This window comes from Phodopus roborovskii, unplaced genomic scaffold (assembly GCF_943737965.1).
Source record: "Phodopus roborovskii unplaced genomic scaffold, PHOROB, whole genome shotgun sequence".
NCBI classification, from domain to species: domain Eukaryota; kingdom Metazoa; phylum Chordata; class Mammalia; order Rodentia; family Cricetidae; genus Phodopus; species Phodopus roborovskii.
Window position 1 is genome coordinate 377,626 of NW_026125489.1, and position 25,461 is coordinate 403,086.

A 25,461-nucleotide genomic window follows, 5' to 3' on the forward strand; every position below is an offset into this window, starting at 1 on the left:
TTTGTGGACTTCCTTTTCACACAGCAGTTTCTATTATTATACACATGCTTTTAAATTTCATAAGATTCCATCTGTACACTTTTTGCCTTATTTCCTAAGCAATATATTCAGAAAGTCCTTACCTATGCCAGAATTTTGAAAAGTTTTTCCTGCTTTCTTCTTGCTGTTTCAATTGTTCAATGTGATGATTTTGGTTTTGTTTTCTTTTTCTCCCTTGGTCTAACATAAAATTATTATATGAATATGAAATAAAATATTTGTTCTAAAAATAATGAATGCTAATAAGAATTCAGCATGAAAGGAACCCTGATATATTGCTGATATGACTGTTAATTACTACATGGAGACATCACAAAATAACTATAAATATAATCATAATGTTTACCAGATAAACCACTCCAAATTATACACCCACAGACGTCAGTCAAACAAGGAGGATTGAACAGCCATGTTAATTGTGACACTTTCCCATTATCTATATCATGGAGTCACCCTAAGTGACTGTCAATGGGGAGATATATTGTTGTTGAGGATGTAAGAAATGAGGGTTCCGAAGCATCGTTGTTGGGTATTACTTGAATCTCAGAGAAATTTGGGTTAGATGGTTCATGGTTTACTTCTTGTTCAGAAATTCCAATTTGAGGACTGATGGGAGATGTCATTCTGTAAATATGTTTCTCATACTGGTTAATGAATAAAGCACTGCTGGCCAATAGGAAAGGAAGATAAGATGGACTAGGAGACAAGGAGGAAAGAGGAAGTAGTAAGGAGGAGTCAAGATGAAGAGTCTGGAGAGAGCAGAACCACCAACAGCCTCTCCCGGGTAAAATAAGACCATGTGGAAATACATAGAAATGGGTTAATAATTAAGACAGAGCTAGCCAATAAGAAACAAGTAACTGGCCAACAGAATTATATCAAATAAAGAGTCTCGGTGTGTTAATTGGGGCTGGCATGGTGGCGGGACAAGACCGGTGGTGGGAGGAAAAACTATACTCCTTACAGAGGTCTTCATCCTAATTCTATAGACTGTTGTTAAACATTATGGGATTTTGAAATATGCTCTGTGTATTCTTGGAGAATTTCATACATGTATGAAATGCATTTTGAGCACATTCACTATCCAGCTCCTTCTGAACATCCCCCTAACCAAGCATCATGGTTGGTTATGCATCATGCAACCTCATGTCTTCGTTTTCTTTTTTTATAATCCTCTTAGTCTAATTAGGGCTGCTCATATGAGCATGGGCTTATGAATTTGTTTTTAAAGCATATTTATAATGTGCATGTGCACAGTTTTAGACATTAGTGTAGTGTTCTAATTGTTGAAATTGAAGAAATCTATTAACTGACCTCTAAGAGGGAAAGTCCTTCCTTACAAAGGACTATGCAGCTGTAGCCAAGATAGAAGAACCTCCATGCACTTACTTATGTGATGACAGAATGTATTGTTAAAGAGTGAGCCAGATGAAATGGGGTATTTGGAGAGAAATACACTCAGATTAGAGTTAATTAGTCTACAACAGGTTACCTTTTCACAACTTCAGTCATCAATTTTTATAGCCACTTGAAATTTTCATTTTCTCTGATTTTAAACCCATAACCATATAACTATGATTTTAAAAGATGGACATATGATATTCTGTAACTAATTTTATAGAATCATGGCTTTAAAAAGTAAAAGTTTGTGCATATATTTTTATTTCCATATAAAGTAATTCTGTATCTAAATCTGGCAGTCCCATAGGAAATGATGGTCTTGGTTTGCAGTTACCTTGAGAATTCATCATTCTTAGATGTGTTCCAATAGGACAGAGAGGCACAGATACCTTATGATATTAATTTTCATAATGTGCTGTATGTCACATTAGCCAGGTTTCAATACTTCAGACAAGTGAATTGTAATAAGCAATAGGAATAGTAATTTCAGGCACCTTCCCACCAAGCAATAAATTAGCTAAAAAATATTATCTCTAGGACAACGTGAAAAGCAGTCATGTATTTTAGGTAAGAGTGAAGTGAACAGGAATGGTCCAACTATCCTCTTTGTTTACCAGGATAATGGCTGAAACATGCAAGTACACATTTACCAGGAGTCTACATATACAACTGAGGAAAACTGTTAAATCAACAAAAGGCTAGTACTTTAATATCTTTTTATAGAGATGTAATTGCAAATTACTACAAGTGAGGCATATAATAATGTAATAGCAGAAAATATTTTAATTTTATACAATATTCTTAATATCCAACAAAATTAAATGTAATTATATTTACTAGACTGTGATCACATCATCTCATACTGTGATTTGTGTTGTTATCCTTTTCAGTAAATATTGTAAGGATGTATGTAATTGTTGAAGCAGAACAAATCAATAGTTTAAAATGAGGAAATTCCATAGCAAGTATTACATTATTAATCATATGGCTCTATTAAATATGAATAAATTTGAGGATGCTGACTATTTTTTCAAAATTAAGCTGGTTTGGTATATGATTTCTTTATCTAAGGCTGCCTCATCTGCCTAGAGTATGCTGTCTCAAGTCTTCAATATTTTAGAAACCATTTGTAAGTCTAAATGTTCAGATATTTCAGTAAATTCTTGTAGATGACAAAAGAAAGGACATTTATTTTTAGTTATCATTACTTCTTTATATGTTTATTTCATATTTGTACCATTTTCAAATGAGTAATTTATGCTTCACAGGTTGAAAGTGATTCTATACTATCAATGCAAAATGCATGATTACTTAAAATACACTTTCTTCTTAAAATGTTTTAAATTTTTTTTTGTGGTAATTTAAAATGCACCTACTAGGAAATTTTTCCTTAGAGGTGTCACCAATTCTTCCTAGTAGACATGCTCTACAAAGTGATTTGCAATTAGAATTTGAGTAAAGTCTTAGATAAAATCTTTTTTAAAACAGAATAATTTAAAAGCTATGACTTCTAAAAACAAGCCTCTCTTAATTTGTCCCCTGCAATAAATTCAAATCAGAATAGTTTTTTATGTTTGACCTAACTCATTTCACTTCAAGTATATAAAGTTGGTGAAATATATATATATATATATATATACATATATATATATATGTATGTATGTGTGTGTATGTATACATATATATTCATACACACATAAATATATGTGTGTGTGATATACATATATATTTCTCAGTAGACAAAGATTGTTGATATGTTTCAATAGTCTAGTGCTACTACGTATACTATATAAAGCGTGTGTTCATTTCATTCCTATTATGTACTATGCTTAAAACTTGTTGTGGACTTTCTGTGCCTTTTTCCTTCTGATCACACTCACTTGACACCTTCCCGTGCCTTTGTTTGTACACTAGGAAATAAGCATGGTGTGCATTAGTAACATAATCATTCTCTGTTTTAAAAGAAGCATCCATAGTGTACATTTATATTAAGAAATTATCTTCCACAATATTAAATTTATTTTCCTTGAGTTAGGAGACAGGAGAAAAAATATAGATATTTTAGGCTTTCATAACTCTTTAACACTCTGTTCACTCTATGATTTTCCTAATATGTGTAAAATTAGGCATATGTTTTTCTATTTCTATGATAATTTCCTGTATATTCCACAGCGGTAGATCTTTTCTATTTTAGAACCACAGAAACATTAAAAAATATGATATCAATGGGATTGTCTATTGCTCTCCATATGAACATCATCAAACTGTTCCAAATGAAATTACAATAGAAAGCAGGTGGTATCTGGGCTGTCACCAGAGATATGTACTTTGGATCATCATAAGAAAAACAACTTATTTCACCTGTGTTTGTTTCATGAAAATATCTATTAAAAAATGGTAACATTAGCCTCAAAGCGAAATCACTAAGATTAAATTAAGTTTTGTTGGATTGATTGAAATAAACTCAATACTTGATTCTAGTTACCAACATGCAGACGTGTTCATCAAAGCCAGATACAGATTGTTGTTCATGTGTCATTTTAATATTGCATAACAATTTAAAAGTTTAATTAGTAAATTATATGCCTTCTTGATTCCTGTGTAGTATACAAAAACATATGCATCTTAGAAACTTTAAAGATAATGTGGTAATTAACATACTAATATTATTTTTGACACTTACAGGACTATAAACAGGGTAGAATACATGATACATTATTATAGAATCAAGTACTCTAGAAGTACAAGGTATTTGCCTTATGTAACTCTAATAGATGAACGAACCTTGCATATGTACTTGAAAGGTTAGTTTGAGATGTGTAAGTTGTTATGTTTTTCATAACACCCCTAACACCCATTATGAGAGAGAGGAGAATAGTGAGATATCATACTAAAAAAAAAGGTTTATGGTAATAGGTTTAACTGATAACTCAATTTAAAAACTCTTGTTTCACCATATTAAAATACATTTTACAATTACATTTTATTCTTTGAAGTTTTTCTTTCTTGGAAATTTCCTAAATGTGCACCCTTAAATCATTAGTTTTATGCCTCCTGGGAATGCAAGAATCTCATATGAATATTATATCACTCTTAAGGCATTTTATTTTGAAAATTTAAAACAAAATATCACAATTTTGAAATATCACACTCTTGAACAATCCACTGGGATAATGTATATTAAAAAAAAAAAACAAGCACAAATGAACAATAATGAAACTGAGGAGCTCTGTTCCAAATGGCTGTCATAGCTACTGAAAGGTTTCACAAAAACCTCTGAAACGCACACTGAAAAACAAAGGACTTCCACATGAGATGAAATATAAGATGATATTTAAAATATTTGTACACGTCTTAAAATGCTCAAAATATAACTTTCTAGGATGTAAAATGAACAATTTTTAAACTTAGTTTTTGATTTTTTTTCCCTGTAGACTTGATAGAACAAGAGAGAAATGAAGAACCAATCTGTGGAGATAGTGTTCATTTTGCTGGGACTGACAGATGACCCTCAGCTACAAATTCTCATTTTCCTGTTTCTGTTTTTCAATTACATCTTGAGCCTGATGGGGAACTTAGTGATCATCCTCCTCACCCTGCTGAATCTCCGCCTCAAGACTCCAATGTACTTCTTCCTCCGGAATTTCTCCTTCTTAGAAATTGCATTCACATCTGCCTGCATTCCACGGTTCTTGATGAGCATTCTCACTGGTAACAAAACAATTTCCTACAATGCATGTGTAGCTCAATTATTCTTCTTCTTTCTGTTACTAATCACAGAGTTCTACCTCCTGGCTGCCATGTCCTATGATCGTTATGTAGCCATCTGCAGACCACTGCACTACCCCATCATCATGAACAGCAAAGTGTGTCACCTGCTGGTCATCAGCTCCTGGGCAACTGGATTCTTGTCCATCTTCCCCCCTTTGATGTTGGGACTCAAACTGGATTTCTGTGCTTCCAAACTGATAGACCACTTCCTATGTGACACTTCCCCTGTCCTCCAGCTGTCTTGCACAGACACGCGTTTCATAGAATGGATGGCTTTTGTCATAGCTGTGATGACACTTGTAATCACCTTGATCTTGGTGATCCTCTCCTACACACTCATCATCAAAACCATCCTAAAGTTCCCTTCAGCTCAGCAACGCAGAAAGGCCTTTTCCACCTGCTCCTCACACATGGTTGTTGTCTCCATCACTTATGGCAGTTGCATCTTCATGTACATGAAAACATCAGCCAAGGAGAGAGTGGCTTTAAATAAAGGTGTAGCTGTGCTCAACACTTCAGTGGCCCCTTTGCTAAACCCTTTCATTTACACCCTAAGGAACCAGCAGGTGAAGGATGCTTTCAAACAGGTGTTTCACAGATTGTGTTCTTCTCAAAACAATGGGTTAAGATTTAGGCACAGATAGCATGCTGTTGTAACTTGACTGAAAAAATGAAATTGTCAAATATACCCACTGTCGTCTATGCCATTAATCTCCTTTACTACTTAGATCATAGTAAGAATTCTAATTGCCCTGTGCACATCTTTCAGAATATGTCTTCTGAATCACTAGAAGGAAACTGCTTCTACAGTCTATAACGTGTAATTATATCTTAGCTTCAAAATCTCTCATCTCATAAATGATAGATTTATTTACTAAATGTATTGTGCAACTGAATGCTGTTAGACATAGTGGACTTGATTCTATCTGTATATTAATTGCTAACCATTTCCTTGGCAGTTTAATACTTTATGTTTCTAATAGATCCAAGCTCAGAGTATGATATTATTCTGTAGTGTGAAAGAGGTTGTTAAGGAAAATAACTATAAAATCTGAGTCAATGTAAAGATAAAATTACTCTTCTAGAAAGAAGCATCCAAATGATGAACCTCGTGAGATAAACAAAGGTAATAAAGCCTCAAGGGGTATGAAGTATGAAGCATGTAACGGAATGAGGAGTGTCTCCTGTAGAGTCATAATTAACCATTAGGTGACATAATTAGATGGCTTCACCGGAAGAAACAACTTCACCTCATGCTTTGATGCTATTTTTTATATTTTTCATGGTCCTGAACCCTAGAAAAGATACTATTGTGAAAAAGTCAACATGTAACTTGTTTATATGTCATTTGGAAAAAATGTTTAATTGTAAATTAAAAATTTTTTAACAAATATGCTTGAATCATTTTTTGTAAAATTAATGATGTGAAAAATGATTCAAGCAGATTATATATTTAGTATAAAGTTATTTCAATCTAAACACATTGAAAAATTTGCACAGCCAGGGAACTACGTAAAATGTGGTATTTTTTGTTCCTTCACTTTCTTCTGGATGTAAATAAAAATAAAAATAAAAAAATGAAAACAACACAACCTCTGGGACACATCTTTATCAATTTTTAATATCACCATACAAGTCATGGCCTTTGTTATGACACACACGCGTAACTCTTTTCTCTAAATTTCTCCCCATCGCTCCCCCACAACAAACTCCCCCAGATCCCTTCCTTCCCACAGTCATCTCCCCTTTGTTCTCAAGGACCTGGTCCTCCACTGAGCTTCCCCCCCCCCCCCCCGCCATGCCTACTTAATGTCTCTACCTACCAGTGGCTCCCCTGACACCTCCCACATCTGTTTGCAATGAAATCCAGTACTTACAAGTGATCTTCCAGGCAACTTAAGAATGCTATTCTCCTACCCACACAAAGGATCTTAAGCTTTTTGTGTGCTTTTTTTTTTTTTTTTTTTCTTTTTTGAGTAAGAACAAACATGTTGAATGTTTAGGGAGGTAGGAGGGAATAATAAAAGTTTTCTAATTAAAAAGTAAAATTACAAATAAAAAATGTTCAATCTTCACTTTACATACAAATTTCCATATAGCAAAGAAATATGAGGTCTCCTAAGCCTGTTCCCTGTGCTGATTTGATGAAGCCTGTCTGTTGCACTTACTCTGCCAATTTTCATTTCTTTTTGCCATTAGGTTGTAGTTTTTCTTTAAGGTAATGACTCAGCTAAGTGTAAAAAGAAGGTGTATTGAAATATCTCCTGAACACCGTATGTCCTTTCATGGGAGTAGGTCAAGTCTACCAAAGGGGATCTACTCCTCAATCCGCATTCTCATGCAGAATTTATGAAATAATCCTTAGACGAAAACAAAACTGTGGGGGATATGTTCCAATCCTGTTGCCACCTGTAAGATCTCATTTCATTTTTTTTAATATTATAATTGTAGGAGAAACTGCAGCCAGCCTACCCAAGCCAGGCTAGCCTGCATGCACTTCCTCCCTGAACTAAGCCTGTCTCTGTGCCCAGAGACTATTGACTAACAGACACCTGACCAGAGCCACCAATGAGGAAAGGACAACACAGCAGAGTCAGCCGCCTGAGCCAATAGGACCTTGGGAGGGGATATAAAGACTCCTTAATAAAGGAGCAGCAAGCTCTGCTCCTCACTGACACCCAGTGCCTGAATACTTGGTGCTGGGTCTTCTCACTCCCTCCCCCAAAGGGTGTCCAAGCAGGGTAACCTGCAGCATATAATTACATCATTACCCCCTTCCCTTTCCTCCTTCCAAATTGTGCAAAAAACTCACCCCCTTGCTCTTACATTTCATAGCCTCTTTTTCTTTAATTGTTGTTTTGTGGGTAAGTACTGAAAGACCCCCACTATGCTTATTGCCTGCTTGAGCTGTTCTCATTAATTGCCAAGGTCAAGTTATGAGAAAAGTACAGGAGGGAACCACGTGCTGCTCTCATCCAACGCCAACCAGATATCTGTGGTCTGCAGCTTGGACTAAAGCAAGGTCAGCAGGACAGTATCTAGGATGCTGAGATAGTCATAACTGAATTCTTTGTATTCTTTGTGCCCAACCCAAATAACCAACTGTTCTTGGTTAACTACAACTGCTACATTTAGATGAAACAATGAAGTCCCTGTAACCATGCTTCTGCTTCTGTAAGCCTGCTTCTTGCCACACCAACCTTATATAAACTGCATATGCTTTAACCAGGCACGCTCTCTGAGGCGTCCATAGGTACCTGTGTGTAAACAATAAATAACCTCTTGCACTTGCATCCAGTGGTCTGGTCTCGTCTCTTGGGGGCAAGGGCCTTCCCCCCTGACAGGCTCCAAACTCTTGAGGTCTGCTGGGGTCTTTCAGTACGTGTGTGTGCACGCGCACGCACCTGTGTATTCTTATTTTACATGTTGATCCCAGTTCTTTCTCTCTCCCTCCCTCCCATGTCCTGGGGCATCCCTCCAATCCCATTCCCCACCCACTTCACAGGGAGGGTGATACCTTCCCAGAGTGATCAACAAAATCTGTCAAGTCATATGGAATAGGGTCTAGGCCCTCCCTCCTGCCTCTAGGTTAAGGAAACATCCCTCCTTGGGGAATGTGTTCCCAAAGTCCTTTTGTGCACAAGGGATACATCCTGGTTCCACTGTCAGAGGTCCCTTAGACTGCCCAGACCTTCTAACTGAGACCCATGCTCAGGGGGTCTGAGTCGGTCCAATGCTGGTTTCCCAGCTATCAGTCTGGGGGGGTCCATGAGCTCCCCCTTGTTCAGGTAGCTGTCTCTGTGGGTTTCTGTAGGATGGTCTTGACCCCTTTTCTTGTCACTACTCCCTCTCTGCAACTGAATTCCAGGAGTTTGGCTCAGTGTTACGCTGTGTCTGCTTCTGTTCCCATCAGCTACTAGATGATGGCTCTAGAATGACATATAAGTTATTTATCCATCTCATTATCCTGGAAGGGCATTTAAGGTAGCCTTTCCACTGTTGCACAGATTGTTAGTTGGGGTCATTCTTGTAGGTCTCTGGACATGTCTCTAGAGTCAGTTTTCACTTCGAACCTATAATGGCTCCCTCTATTATGGTATCTGTCTTTTTTTATTTTTATTATTTATTTGTTTATTGATTTGATCTTGTCTATTCATCCCTTGACTGAATCTTCTTGGTCCCACATGTTCTCTCCTTCCCTTCTCTTTCCCCTAACTCCCTCTCCATTCATTTTGCCCCCCATTCCCGATATGCTCAGGAGATCTTGTTCCTTTCCTTCTATGAGGGACTTTGTATGAAACTCCAAGTTTCCTCCTTGTACACTTGTTTCTCTAGCAGTGTGAATTACAAGCTGGTGATCCTTTGCTCTGTGTCTAAAATCCATATATGAGTGAGTATATGCCATGTTTCTCTTTTTGTGACTGGGTTAATCTTTCACTATCTATTGGATAACCAACTGGTGTGCTCTTCCTTGGGAAATGCTCTCAGAATTTTAGCTGAAAATCAATCCAAAACAGTGTAAGGGACAATGATTTATGATTTGGGTTAGAGCCCTGCTGTGAAGTGCAAGTGATGAGTTGTTATGAGTAGGTTTTTCCTGCTGGTCTGGTTCCACCACCTTGCCCAAAGAACACACAGAGATGCTGTTAGCAAGTTACTAGTGTTTCTTACTGGCTAGCTCTTTCTTAAATATTAACCCATTTCTGTTAATCTAAGTATTTCCACGTGTTATCATCTTACCAGAGAGAGGGCCCAGACCTCTGACCTCTCCAGTCAACTCTATTTTTTTTAATGGATTTTGGCAATGTGAACTATTCCCTGTGTTTGCATAGCAAGTGTCTTTTTATCCATGGAAGTATCTTTATGGAACACTATTATATATTTTAATACCAAAATTATATTTATAAGTTACTGCATTCAGCATGGCTTGGTCCTAAAATATTGACTGGAATGCTGTGGGAGTGAAAAATGGCACTTTAGAAATGACAGACACAAATACAGAAAATCTGGGATCATTGTCTGGTGCTTACCTGGATAGAGGGTACCTACTCCATGATACAGAAACTCAACACATTTGTTATGAGCAATACAAAATGGAGGGGTTAGTTAGCCTTGGTAAGAAGACTCTGTAGGGAAGAGCTTTTCTGTAAACATTAGGGGAAGAAGCTACAGCTAATGATTTCTGTATATTGTGACAACATTTGGACACTCACCAAGTAGAAAAAAAAGATTTTATAATTGTAGTGTAGAGAGTGTAGTCTCTAGTGCACTGTGTCCTGAATCAGTATAAAGTGGCCTTCCTCTATTTTTTTGATTGTTTTTAGTTTTAGGCCTATTTTGTTTAGATATTAGGATGTAGGAGAAAATGTGGGCATGACTTGATGGTCAGCCTACCTAGCACACAGTGCTTCTAAGTAAGCACAGCACACCATGCTCCTGAGTATTCCCGGAAGTTAGAGCACTGAGTTCTGAAGTAGCATCAGTTGGTACTGGCCTGCTGTTGAGTCTGCACTCTCCACATCTGTTATGTGCTTCTCTGCATAGAGACAATGGTGATAGGAACACTCACTGTCCTGTCTGGGATGAGGGGTTAACCAATCATAATCGATAGGCTCCCACTGTATAAGTAGCTGTTCACATGCAATAAAGCAGATGCTGTTCCTGGAAACCTTCTCTGGAGTGATTCATCTCCATGCTCTTTACCAAGACCCATGGACATGATCATCTTTATGGGGAACACCCTGGTACCCAGGCTTTTCATATTTACTTCTTCTTTCATGGCCCTCCTAGTTCTATGACCAATACTCACTCACACCTTCATAAGTATTTATGTGTTCCCACACATGATTATGTGCAGGTGTGTGTGTGTGTGTGTGTGTCCCACAAAGGAAAGAAAACACTCAAATTAGGCTTTATGAGACTGACATATTTCATATACTATGATTCTTAGTTTGATCTATTTTTCTACAGATTGCATGATTTGAGTACCGAAAGCTGATTGTGTCATGAGTGTGTGTACCTCATCTCAATTATTCATTGGTCTGTTTTGGATGGATATCTAGGTTGGCTCTTTTTCACTGCTATAGTGAATAGGGCAGCAATGAATACAGACATGCAGGTTCTTCTGGGGAAAGACATAGTATTCTTTGGGTATATAACGAACATTGTTGTAGTTGGGTGAAAGGTAGTTATATTTCTAATTTTTGACAACAAATCTGATTTTCATAGTGACTGCACCAATCCAGATTCCTCCCAGCAGTGTGCAAGGTTTCTCTTCCCTGCATCCTTGACAACACTTTCTGACATTTGCTTTATTAATGATCCACCCCTTTCTGTTTCTTCTTAGGAAATAAAAATAAGGAATAAAAATAAAAACATATAAAAATAAGATAAAATAAACAGAAGGGGGAAAAGTTAATAAAAGGCACATGAAACAGAAATAGATTCAGAGATCCATTCATTCTTTCATTCAGGAATCCCATAAAAATACTAAACTAGAAGCTATAATAATAATAATAATAATAATAATAATAATAATAATAATAATAAATATGTATGCATGTATGTATATGTAGAAAGGACCTGTAGGGTAAAAATATTATATATGTGTGTGCAATATATATATATATATATATATACATAAACATATGTATATATATATTTTTTTTAAAGGGGAAAAGAGCCAGGCAGTGGTGGTGCAATACCTTTAATCCCAGCACTCAGGAGGCAGAAGCAGTTGGATCTCTGTGAGTTCAAAGCCAGCCTGGTCTACAGAGTGAGTTTCAGGACTGCCAGGACTACACAGAGAAACCCTGTCTCAAAAAACATGAAACTAAAACAAAAAACAAACATCAATTGGTAACAAATTCTCTGCAAGCATAATTTCAAAAGAATATGTCTGTGCATACATTTTTATTTCTATAAAAAGTACTTTTGTTTCTATATCTGGCAGTCCCTTAGGAAATAAATGATGGTCTTGGTTTGCAGTCATCCTGAGAATTCATTGTTCTTTAATGCTTTTCACTAAGACACAAAGGCGCAGCTCTTCCATTACATCAGAGACAGTGAATTTTCATATTGTGCAGCATGTTTTCCCTTTGCACAGTTTACAATACTTTAGACAAGTGAGATGTAGTAAGTAATAGAAATGATAATTCTATACCTACCAAACAATAAATTAGTAAATATAGCATCTCTAAGACAACATGAAAGTCAGTCATGTATTTAGACTAGAATGAGGAAAGTAGAGACAGTCCATCCATCCTTTGTTACCAGGAAAATGGCTGAAATACGGAAGCGCACAATTACCAGAATCAAGATGCACAACCAAGGAAAGCTTTTAATCTAATAAATAGTAAGTGTTTTTGTATGTTTTTATGTTTACCTATATATAATGACAAGTGACTATAAGATGCAAAAATATTTTAACATCAGAGAATAGTTTAATTCTTAAGTGATATTCTTAATATTCAATGAAACTAAGTACAATTGTATGTCATGACTTGTGAGTCATATAATCTCATAATGTGATTTGTTATTTTCCCTTATAGTACACTGTGAGAATATGTGGTATAGGTAATTAGTGAAGAAAAAAATGTTTGACTGAGAAAATTGTAGCGCATTGTATAATTAGACATTGATATCAATGTCAGCGGCACAAATTTTCTAAGTGAGACTATTATATAATATGTTGTTTTATTAATATCCTTATGTCCTGAAGAACATTTCAGTATTTTAGTCCATGACATTGTCGTTTACAATGGTCTAAGGTTACATCAGAATTGAATAAATACCAGGATGCTGAATATTCTTTCAAACCAAAGTTGGTTTGGTTCATTAGTTTTCTTTATCTTAGTCTGCTTCATCTGCCCGGAGTGTCCTGTCTCAAGTCTTCGGTTACTATAGAAATTATTTACAGGGGCTGGAGAGATGGCTCAGTAGTTAAGAACATTGGCTCATAACCATCTGTAAGGAAAGCTAATGTTCTCCTTTTCTGGCATGTAGGCTCTATGTGTAGATAGAACACTATATACATAAAATAAATAAATCTTAAAAGAATTTATATAACCAATTCTCAGATATCTCCTTCTATAAATTTCTATAAAAGACAAAAGTGATGATATTTTTTCAAATAATTGATATTTTTATATTTTTATTTTTCTATTGTACTGTTTTCTATGGAATAACTTATACTTCACATCAGTTTAGAACTCATGATATTATGAATTTTCTACTTCAAATGGCTTAAATTCTTTCATTATGACAATAAAAAAGTTAGTAATTTTTATCCCTAGAGATATCACTAAAACTTTATAAAAGGAATGTTCCATAAAGTGAGTTCTAATTAGAATTTGGATAAAATCTTACATAAAAGCTTTCGAAAATAGAGTAATTTTGCAAAATATTTAATAAAAAAAAGAGTAATTTTAAAACTATGATTTCTCAAAGTGAGCCCCCTGCTACAAATGTAAACCAGAATGCTTTTTACTTAACCTTATTTAGTAACATACTAAGATATAAATATATAAACAAACAAACATAAAGTCTGGGAAATGGTGAATGTTTTTCTTAATAGACTGAGGTCATTGCTTTGTGAGCATTCCAATAGTACCATGTACGCTATCCAAAATTTATTTTCACTTCCTTTTTTCATATAGTGCTTCTTGCTTCTTTTTTAATGACTTCTTCCTCTTTTGATCATGCTCACTTGAAACATATCCATACCTTTGTATGTACACTAGAAAATATACAGATATCTGTTTTATACTTATGCTCATAACTTATCTTGCATATATGTAATCATCTTAGATTTCTCCACATGATGAAAATAAACATTTTATGTCTTCATAATTACTAACCTTTCTCTTCACTTTGTGGGTTTTTTGATGTAAAAAAAAAAAACACATATATTTCTCTAGTTCTACAACAGTTTACAGTGCATCCAGTACTAGTATATCCTACCCATTCTAAATCGTGGAAATATGAAAAGTGCTATGTTGCATTATTAGAAGCAGCACCAAACTGTTGCTAATGAAACTGTATTGGAAAGAAGTATTATCAGGAAAAACAATTGAATGCACCCATGTTTGTTATAAGAAAATATTGGGAAAACAATATAATTAGTTATTTAAGAAATCACTATGGATCAGTTAGTATAAGCTTTATTGATTAAAGTAGACTCAATAAATAAGTTATTGATATAGATCAAGATTGTTTATTTATATATATACATATATGTGTACATATATATTAAATTTAAACATATGTTATTATTTGTCGTTTTGATTCTACTTCACAAATTAATTAGGAGGAAATTACATGATCTTAGTTCCAAGGAATTAGACAAAACATGTGAATTCTCTTCTAAGCTTTAAGTATGTTGTTGCAATTATTCACTTGAAAATTTTGACACTTATAAAACTATTAAATTGGTACAATAAACGAAGGTTTAATACTGAATAAACATAGTCTAGAAATACTAAGAGTTTGCATTACAACACTTTTTCTTAAAATGAATGAGTCTTGAATATCTACTTCAAACATTTACAGGTAAAACACTAATTATTGCTTTTTCATATAGATCTTTGCCCCCCTCTCACTTGTCATAATACAAAAAAAAAACATGAGTGGGAAATCATACTATTAAAAAAACAGAGCTTATGGTACTGTTGATTCAATTAGAAACTTGTATGTTCTTTATACTTTCCAATTATTTTCTAAGCATTTAACTCAGATCATTACCATCCTGACCCTGCAAGAATCTCATTCCATGTTGCCATCTATTTAAATTCTTTCTTGTTTTTATTTCTTAGAAATTTTGGATATGTGTATCCCTAAATTAGAACTTTTATGACTACTGGGAATACACAGAGTTATCTAATATAACCATAAAATTTTAAATATTACAAACCTGAAAAGTATAATGAAATAAAGTATAGCAAAGATGAACAAAGACTATTAATGTAACTGGAGAACCATATTTCAAATGACCAATATTCCTTCCATAAATGCACAATTATAGCATACTCAACTCTTTACAAGAAGGGATATAATCGTTCTTTTAAGTATAATAATGAGTTGGAGGCCAGGTTCATGGATAAACTCTCAGATAACTTTAAAAATATATGCACATTGGTTAAACTTCTGAGTAAGAAGTTTTCTGTGTTGGAAAGAAACAACTTTTAAGTGTTTACTTTTTCTGATGTTCTTTTTGTAGACATGTTGGAATAAAAGAGGAAATGAAGAACCAATCAGTAGAGATAGTGTTCATTTTGTTGGGACTGACAGATGACCCTCAGCTACAAATTCTCATTTTCCTGTTTCTGTTTTTCAATTACATCTTGAGCCTGATGGGGAACTTAGTGATCATCCTCTTCACCCTGCTGGATCCCCGCCTCAAGACTCCAATGTACTTCTTCCTCCGGAATTTCTCCTTCTTAGAAATTGCATTCACATCTTCCTGCATTCCACGGTTCTTGGTGAGCATTCTCACTGGTAACAAAACAATTTCCTATGGATATTGTCTAACTCAATTATTCTTCTTCTTTCTGTTACTAATCACAGAGTTCTACCTCCTGGCTGCCATGTCCTATGATCGCTATGTAGCCATCTGCAGACCACTGCACTACCCCATCATCATGAACAGCAAAGTGTGTCACCTGCTGGTCATCAGCTCCTGGGCAACTGGGTTCTTGTCCATCTTCCCCCCTTTGATGTTGGGACTCAAACTGGATTTCTGTGCTTCCAAACTGATAGACCACTTCCTATGTGACACTTCTCCTGTCCTCCAGCTGTCTTGCACAGACACGCGTTTCATAGAATGGATGGCTTTTGTCATAGCTGTGATGACACTTGTAGTCACCTTTATCTTGGTGATCCTCTCCTACACACTCATCATCAAAACCATCCTAAAGTTCCCTTCAGCTCAGCAACGCAGAAAGGCCTTTTCCACCTGCTCCTCACACATGGTTGTTGTCTCCATCACTTATGGCAGTTGCATCTTCATGTACATGAAAACATCAGCCAAGGAGAGAGTGGCTTTAAATAAAGGTGTAGCTGTGCTCAACACTTCAGTGGCCCCTTTGCTAAACCCTTTCATTTACACCCTAAGGAACCAGCAGGTGAAGGATGCTTTCAAACAGGTGTTTCACAGATTGTGTTCTTCTCAAAACAATGGGTAATGATTTAGGAACAAATAGCATGTTTTTGTAACATGACCGAAAAAATGAAATTGATTGATTGTCAAATATATCCACTGTGGTCTATGCCGTTCCTCCCCTTTACTACTTAGATCATAGTAAGTATTCTAATTGCTCTATGGTCATCTTTCAGAATATGTCTTCTGAATCATTAAGAGGAAACTGCTTCTTTAGTCTACAATGTGTAATTATATCACATATATCAAAAAAGCTATCATCTCATAAATGAAATGTTTATTTACTGAATGTATTATACAAGTAAGTGTTGTTAGACATTTTGAATTAATTCTATGGCTGTTTAATTGCTAAGCATTTTATTTGCTGTTTAATATTTTGCATTGCTAAAAATAGAGACAAACACAGAGCATGAAATTATTCTATAATATATCTGAAGATTAAATTAGTCTTGCAGAAGGAAGCATCCAAAATGATGAAGTATGTTGAGATGAGACGTATGAAGCATATAAAGGAATAAAATTTTTCTCATCTAGGGCTATAATCATTATGACTTAGTTGTCATAAAAGCACACCACTTTGTCAATAGTATCAAAGCAAAAGACCACAGCTTTGTTGTCAAAAGGAATCAAAGAAGTTTATTCTACAGCTAAATTTGAGCGACATGGCCTAGAAACAGATTTATGTTACCTTTAGTTCCATGTTCCATTTGCAAACAGTCTTAGGAATTTTTTTTTCTTTTGGTAACAGAAAAAAGAAAGCCATAATTAAGATATTTCTTAAACACACTATTGAAAGCATCAGGCAAGTGGTTTGCATGAAGGTGGGGAATCTTTCCTATAGGCTTCAGATGTTATCACATGGCATCCTTAGCTTTTGGTTGTAGAAGCTACTAATCTCTAATCTATTGCGAGATTCCCAAAAAAAAATTCTGTTATTTTTAAACCTTTAACTATTTCTATCCTTTTATTTAAAATAGATATTTTTCTCACATAGTATACCTGATTACCATTCCCCTCTCTCTACCCTTCCTAGTTCTAATCCATCTCCACTCCCATCCTGTTCCACCCCCTTTCTGACTCTCCTTAGAAAACAAACAGGCTTCCAAGTGATAATAGTAAAACATAATAAGATAAAACATTAGAATAGGACAAAACAAACAAACAGAAGGAAAATAGTCCAAGAAAAGAAATAAGATACATAGATTCCGAGACTCAGTTGTTCAAACACTCAAGATTCCCATAAAAAACACTAAACTGGAATATATATATAAAATTTTTCGTCTGTTAGTGACAGGAGTCTATTTCTAACAAAGAAAGTGTCAGGGAATGGCTGTTCATGGGCTAATGTAGCAGAGGTGAGGTCATCTGCATATTCCCACTTGCCATGTCAGTCTGGCATCCTTTGGACACACAACTCAGGCTGAAGAAATTTTTATTTGTAAATTGAAATTTTCTAAGCAATTTGGCTTCAGTAGGTTTTCACTAAATTAGCGATGCATCTCTCAAGTAAAACAGCATACAGTTACTTTAATCTAGATGGACTGGACAAATGCTTGTGCAAATGCAACTGCAAGAAATACAATAGTCGCTTGTTCATCTTTTTCTTTTCTCGTTAGATTTTTAAATAATCAGAAGTAATGTTTTTCATTATGTCATTTTATACATATATTTAATTACAGGTTTTCACGATTAATCTCCCTATTGCTCACCTATGCCCTCCTAGTCCCACTCATCTTCAAAAATAGTCGCCCCTTTTGCTTTCAAGGCTCAGGTCCTCCATTATCCTTTTGTTCCAATTCCCTTAAGGTCTCTACCTCCCCTCTCCAGTCCCTCTCCTGAAGCCTCCAATGTCCTTTTGTAATGAAATCAAAGTACCCACAGTTGATACTTCAGTCACTATATATAGTCTTGTCCCTTATGAAAATTTAAATCAAAGAAAATCCCCAATTTGCCAGTTGCATCTCCAGTTTCTGACTTAACATAAAAATTTGAGGTTCCCCATGCTGAACTTGATTCCCTGTGCTGATTTGGTGTAGCAAACAATCTCCTGCATGTTTTGACACTGTGTTGGTAATCTTCTTTCAGAAACTCGCAATAATGAATTATTACTTCAATTAGTGTGGAAAATAGGTATAAGTAGTACCAACTCCTGAAAACTTGTCTTTACAGAAGGCACTTTGTAGGAGCTGTCTGCCAAACAGGGTTCCACCCAATTCTCCACTTGTGGAAGTTTAAGAAAATAAAACAAAACAAAAAACCAACCTTAGGAGGAAATAAAACTCATAGAAGTGAGTGGGACTCTGTAGGTGGTCACAACAGGCAGGGAAACCAAAAAAATGAAAACTCAATATAGACTGACTTTTCTGACTCAGAGCCCCTGAGCATGGGTCTCAGGTAGGAGGCCTGGGCAGTCTGGACCTCTGACAGTGGAACCACGATGTATCCCTGGTGCACAAAAGGAATTGGGGAGCACATTCTCCATGGAGGGATACTCCCTTAACCTAGAGGCAGGAAGGAGGGCCTAGACCCTACTTCAAATGACTTGACATATTTTTTTGATCCCTCCTGGAAGGCATCATCCTCCCTGTGGAGTGGGTGGGAAAAGGGGCAGGAGTGGGTGGGTCAAGAGACAAGGGAGGGAGGAAGGGAGGGAGAGGGAACTGGGATTGATATGTAAAATAAGAAAAAATAATAAATAAAAAAAAGTGAAGCAAAGGAAAAAAAAAAAAAAAGACTGACTTTGTCAACCTGGATCAAGACTTCGGGGAGTCTCAAGCCAGAAATTTAAAGATAATATGATTTGGAATAAAAAAATAGTTTCCTGGTGTAACACAATCCTCAGTGCACAAAGAAGCATAATTAAATCAAAACTCGACTCAGGTTACATGTCTAGAAACAGGCTACCTTAAGAGCCTAAGGAAGAGTCTGGCTTGTTCTCGGTCATACAGATACATAGTGGTCATTGGGATATCAGCCACCTCCAATCCTGGTTGTGCAGCTGGGGGGGCAGGGGGAGATCCAGTTATATAGATAATGTAAGGGTCATGAATCTTTTACTTTTCTGGAGATAAACTGCATCTGTATTCTAAATTCTATGTATTCCCAAGGAGAAAAAGAGGCATTTCCAAGTACTGTGACAGCTTCTTTCCAGTCAGTAATTTTCATACTCTGTGAAGAAATTCAATGTTATAGGTATAAATATGGGTTTAATAAAAAATGCTAACATTAAAAATATTTAAAGATGTTAACAAGAAACATGTTCTGAAAATGTAAATGTTTATAATTTCATTGATCATAGAATGTGTTCAATATAAAATATAATACTTGCAGATATATATTTGGACACTAAATGCATAATTATGGCCTAGAGGGTTGGCTCGGGGGGTACAAGACTTGCAATGCAATCATGAGGAACTAAATTCAAATTACAAACACCCATAAACAGCCAGTGGACTGGGGACAAGTGGGTCCCAGTAGCTTGCTAGCCCATCAATCTGCCACAAATTGTGAGATGCATATTCAGTGAAAAGACAATTTATAAATAAGGTGGAGAGGAATTGAAGGCACTTGACCTCTGGTCATTCTGTACACATGCATAGGTGAGCACAACCATACCCAAACATATCACACACACACACACACACACACACACACACACACACACACACACACACACAGGATTTTGCATATTTAAAGGACCAGAGGTTTTTCTTTCCTTTTTTTATCAAGCAATATTTTTATTTATTTTATTAACTTTTACTGAATTATACATATAAAAAGTACATTCTAATTAGTATAATCCCTTCATCTCTATGCTTCTTCCCACTCCTAATACTCATTCCACCTCCCTAGATATTCCCTTCCCACATTCTTGTCTTCTTTTTAAACACTGGTTCTGTGTGGCATCAGTTCCTAAATATCCATTGTACTCTAGGGATCACCTCAGTGAATACACTGCTAAAGACAGTAACAATGGCTTTCCGGGAATTCATCAGTGTCTGGTATTTCAATTGGGAAGCATCATGCTGTTAGCTTCTGCCCAGCCTTTATGACAGTACAGAGGCCCAGTCTTTCTTACGCACATTTCAGGCAGCCCACTTTCTATAAGGTGATGACAGCACTGACTGTGCCATGCCCAAAGCACAGCATTTCCCAACTTTTCCCCTCATGTTTGGACCCTAACATTTTCCCAACCCCTCTCTGCAATACCCCTGTGCCTTCAGTAGATGAAGTAAGTGTCCTGGTTAGGACTGATCACCCAAACATCACTTATTATCAGTACGTTAAGGAGACAGGTGCCCCTACTTTCACAATCATTTACTACAAAGGGAAGCTTCTTTGTGTAAGGCTAAGAGTAGTGTCCTCTCCAGTGATCGCATGGGGGTGCTGAAAACGAACTCAGGTCTTCATGCTTGCATAGCAAGCATTTTTCCCAGTGAGCTATTTCCCTCTAGCCCTTTATGCTTAATATTACAATTGGAATTTTTCTGCATTCTAGAAACAAGTCCTTTGCAGATAAGATGTTTCCAACTCTGTTTTTCTGAACGTATGGATTCCTTCTCAATCATAAAATGTCTTTTGAAAACCAGAGGTTCTTAATTTTCCTTATTTCAATTTATCATTTGTTTGCCTTTCAATAAGATAGTAAGAAATGATAATAACATCTCTATTTCAATTAATATTTGAGATGAATGACATCTTTATTCAGTAAATATTTGACACATTCAGATGCTTTCAAAATGTGATGACAATATTTAGGAAAATGATGAGAAAGGAAGATGATGAAAAAAGTGAATATATGTTAATATATATGTTAATTGTCCTGATTGTTTTACATGATTTTCCTCTTAAATGCCTCAGAAATGTTATTGGCAGCACAGTTCATGAGTTACTGCAAAGACAAATTCAAAGAATGAAGAATTAATCCAAAAATTTAACCAGATATTTTTAGTTAGATACTGAAGAAAATCTCATGTTGGGTTTATTTTATTTCTCTCCTGTCTCTTCCCATAGTCGTGATATCCAAATTTATATCAAATTATAGCAAAATGAAAACCGAAGTAAATTATTTCTGTAGAAGACATGAAAGAAGTATGTTAATTCAAAGTAATACAGCAACTGTTGTAGGAAACAGAATAAAATTACTAAGGCAAAAAGAAATTGTTGATATGATTTTGATGTACCCCTTTAAGACTTTGGGAGTGCTTTGGGAGGTTCTGTTAAAAAGTGCAATAGGATCCAGGTATTGGTGGCAGATGCCTTTAATGCCAGCACTTTGGAGGCAGAGGCAGGCAGATCTCTGTGAGTTTGAGGCCAGCCTGATCTACAGAATGAGTTCCAGGACAGGCTACAAACCAATACAGAGAAACCCTGTCTCAAAGAAACAAAAAGCAAAAAACAAATAAAATAAAATAAACAAATAAAAAGTGCAATAGGAAAGTGGGTAGCAATACTTTTAAAGTGACTGGGAGGGTGAAGAGCTCAGTTCTAAAGCCTGAGACACAAGAATAGCCATTTATGTCACACTATAAAGAGAGTGGGGCTCTATCTTACCTTGTCAACTTCCAGTTACTTAGGAATTGTGAAGCAAGGCAGAAAGTTCTGATTATATTATTGCATTAGGTAATAAAACACTCCAATGTTGACTTAAAGAACTAAAAACCAAACCAAAAAATCTTAGGTGGAAAATAGGGTATGTCTCAGTATTTATCAAGTATTATCATAAAAATGAAAATAATTATGCCATTCTATAAACACTGTAAAATATCAATGTTTACTACATTTTGGGTTTCCGTGAAGTCCCTGCTTGAACTATTTAAACTATTTAAACCCATTCGGGGGAAAAAATTACACATTTAGATTATTTCTATGTGCCTTAAATGGTCTGGTAGATGGTCACAAACAACTTTTAAATGACTAATTCAGTAACAATCATTTGATTAGCTTCACAACCTTAAATTTTAATTAAGCATCTATTTCTCTCTCTTATTTATCTGACTTTATTTATATGCTAGTCCCACTGCTATGTTTACATACTGTCTCAAAATTTACAAAAACTTCAAATCAATGTCCTGCCTATCACAATATGTCTGATATTATTTACAAGAGTAACCTCTTTTAAATTAAAGGTCAAATACTGAAGTGTACATCTTGCACACACTTCCAATGACTTCTCTAATTAAAAACTAGGTACAGAATCTGCTTCAAGACGCAAAATGCATATCAAATATATAATGATATATCCCAGATAGCGAGGACCTTCACGATGCGACTCAGGAAAAGTGACACCCCAAATTACTCATGAGAAGCGGTCTTGATGCAAATAGCAAGAGTACTTTTTTCCAAGCGTGCTGAGGTCCACAGTCATATGCCACGCAGGGGCAGGGATAGAGGACTAAGGACCCTGAGTGCAGAATCGAGAGAGTTTTTATAGAGTTTATAATAAAGCCCGTGCATCGCAAACCAATCATCCCAAAGCATCAAGAGCCCGCGTGGTGCAGGCCAATCAATGTAAATCATTTTAGAGTTTTATAGTTTTAAATCATCCAAGCCCATGCTTTATAGAGCAATCAGTTTTCTATAGCCCCGGAGGTCTGCATTTGCACAGGCTCCTAGGTGGGGTGACAAAAGGCAGTTAGGATAGGTCACTGGGGTGGGGTTTCACAAAGAGTTTACCAAAGTCAGATAAGCAGATAGTTAGCTCATTTCCTATTATCTTTCTAGACCAGGATCACATACTCAAGGGCCTGTCCTAAACAGCAAGAAGTGTGACCTTTCGCCTAGTTACTGGCAGAGGACAGGGTCTGGAATTTAAGGTATTTAGGGTCCTGGAATCATTGGAGATAGGCTGTATTTTCCATCCTTTCAATATCTCCACTAACAAACACTAGAAATAATAACTTGGAATATCACAAAGAAATGAAAAATGTGTGAGGTCATAGATATATGATTTGATTATTTGGCAATATGTGCATGTATTCAATATAACTTTTGTACCACAGAACATATATAATATAATTCACCAATTAAAAGCAAAAAAAAAATATTTCAAGCATTTAGAAATTATTGACATGATAAATTTAAGTCCACACACTTTGCTGAATAACAGACTCTAATGTTTTGATCCGTTCACCTCTCTGATCTTATTGCTACTTTCACCTTCATAGAGCTGTTTGGCACCCTTGGAGAATTTGCACATTCTTGTACCTTGGTCTTCTTTTCTTTATTTTTTAATCTTAAAAATTATTTTCTTATATTTTGAGATTGTAATTAAATTTCTCTCCTCCCTTCCCTCCTTCCAAAACTTCTCATATACCCTTCCTTACTGTCTTTCACATTCACATCCTATGTTTTATATTCATTGTTGTTATATCTTTATATTTTTAACCTTGGTATGATTATATTCCTTTGAAATATTTTTTCTTGAAATTCCACAAAGTTCACCCCATCTGTCCCACAATATGTTTGAGACATTTCATATAATGATAATTTAGCACCACATAATAATATTTGGTTTAAGTGTTTGTGTCCTTTACAGATATAGAGGATCACTTATAGGAAAGTAATGAGTGTCTCCCAATGATTAGAATATTATGGATATACATTGCATTGATGATCAATCAAATACAAAGCATACATAGAAAATTGCTACTATACAAAGTTTATTTTATTCAATACAATGTTTTCTGGAAATGAGTATGTAATAAACAGTATATACTCATAAAAGTACTTTCAGAAAAGAATTGGAGGAAGTTAGTTATTGCAGAGTACAATCTTTTAAGGAAAAGTAGAATATAAAGTAGAACTGAGTAATGAGGTTCTTCAAGGGGAAAAAAAATCCCATATATGAAGTAACTGCTGACAAAGGAAAACACAATAGTCATAAAAATAAATGAAATAGATTTTCCATTTTTAATGTGTGGTTGCAGTGTATATCACAGCTTTAAACTGTGTTTTGAAAAACACAGTCTTTGTAATACATCCCAGAAGACTTCTTTCACCTGTTGGTTTCTTAGTGTATAAATGAAGGGATTCAGGAGAGGAGCAATTGAAGTATATAGCAAAGCTACACCTTTGGACACAGTCACTCTCTCTCTTGCAGATGGTTTAATATACATAAAGATGCAACTGCCATACGTTATGGAAACAACAATCATGTGGGAAGTGCAGGTGGAAAAGGCTTTGGTTCTTTGCTGTGCAGAAGGGAAATTCATAATAGTCTTAATGATGAAAGTGTAAGAGAGGCTCACTAGTACCAGTGTGACTACAAGTGTCACCACGGCTAAGACAAAGGACATCGTTTCTAGGACATGAGTGTCTGTGCAGGAGATCTGTAAGATAGGAGACGTTTCACACATAAAATGATCAATTATTCTGGAATCACAGAAATCCAGTTTCAGACCCATGGCCAATGGGGGAAAGATGATCAAGAACCCAGTCACCCAGGAACTGAGGACAAGTTGGTGACACACTCGGTTGTTCATAATGATAGGGTAGTGCAGTGGTCTGCAGATGGCGACATAGCGGTCATAGGACATGGCAGCCAAGAGATAAAATTCTGTGACTCCCAGCAAAAGAATAAAAAACAATTGAGCTGCACAATTATTATAAGAAATAGTTTTGTCTCCAGTCACAATGGTTGCCAAAAATCTGGGAATGCACACTGTTGTGAACGTGATTTCCAAAAAGGAGAAATTTCGGAGAAAGAAATACATTGGAGTCTTGAGGCGAGGGTCCAGCAGGGTGAGGAGCACAATGATTAAGTTCCCTACCAGGCCTATCACATAATTGAGAAAGAGAAACAGAAAAACCACAATTTGCAATTGTGGGTCATCTGTCAATCCTAAAAGAATGAAATCAAATTCCATGGATAGATTCTTCATCCTCTTTTGTAAGCCTTAGCAAACACAGAGGAAACAAAAACAAATAAAATATTTATGTGCACTAGAATTTATATACCTACACTAAAAAAGAAAAGGGGATAGGTCATATTTTCCATTTGCAAATGTTTTCCAGCCCGAAATTTCAGGTTACATATAATTACATGATGTAGGTTAATTACAAACTTGTCCTAGTCTGTTTTGTTCAACATGGAA

General features: G+C 35.7%; 3 protein-coding genes across 3 annotated transcripts; 2 read left to right on the forward strand and 1 right to left on the reverse strand.

Moving 5' to 3' along the window:
- Window positions 1–2,532: 2,532 nt before the first annotated feature.
- LOC127215821 (olfactory receptor 6C6) lies at window positions 2,533–5,855 on the forward strand. Its single transcript, XM_051176314.1, has 2 exons — window positions 2,533–2,544; window positions 4,890–5,855. The coding sequence occupies exons 1-2, from the start codon at window positions 2,533–2,535 to the stop codon at window positions 5,853–5,855; spliced, it is 978 nt and encodes a 325-aa protein (XP_051032271.1).
- Window positions 5,856–13,645: 7,790 nt separating this feature from the next.
- LOC127215600 (olfactory receptor 6C6-like) lies at window positions 13,646–16,391 on the forward strand. Its single transcript, XM_051176005.1, has 2 exons — window positions 13,646–13,658; window positions 15,445–16,391. The coding sequence occupies exons 1-2, from the start codon at window positions 13,646–13,648 to the stop codon at window positions 16,389–16,391; spliced, it is 960 nt and encodes a 319-aa protein (XP_051031962.1).
- A 7,909-nt stretch (window positions 16,392–24,300) lies between these two features.
- On the reverse strand, window positions 24,301–25,251 carry LOC127215601 (olfactory receptor 6C6). Its single transcript, XM_051176006.1, has one exon. It carries the CDS (start codon window positions 25,246–25,248, stop codon window positions 24,301–24,303), a length of 948 nt encoding a protein of 315 aa, XP_051031963.1. The 5' UTR covers window positions 25,249–25,251.
- Window positions 25,252–25,461: the final 210 nt, after the last annotated feature.

Excerpts from the sequence above, each read along its gene's own strand:
- LOC127215601 (XM_051176006.1), bottom strand. The coding sequence starts at position 25,248 with ATGAAGAATCTATCCATGGAATTTGATTTCATTCTTTTAGGATTGACA.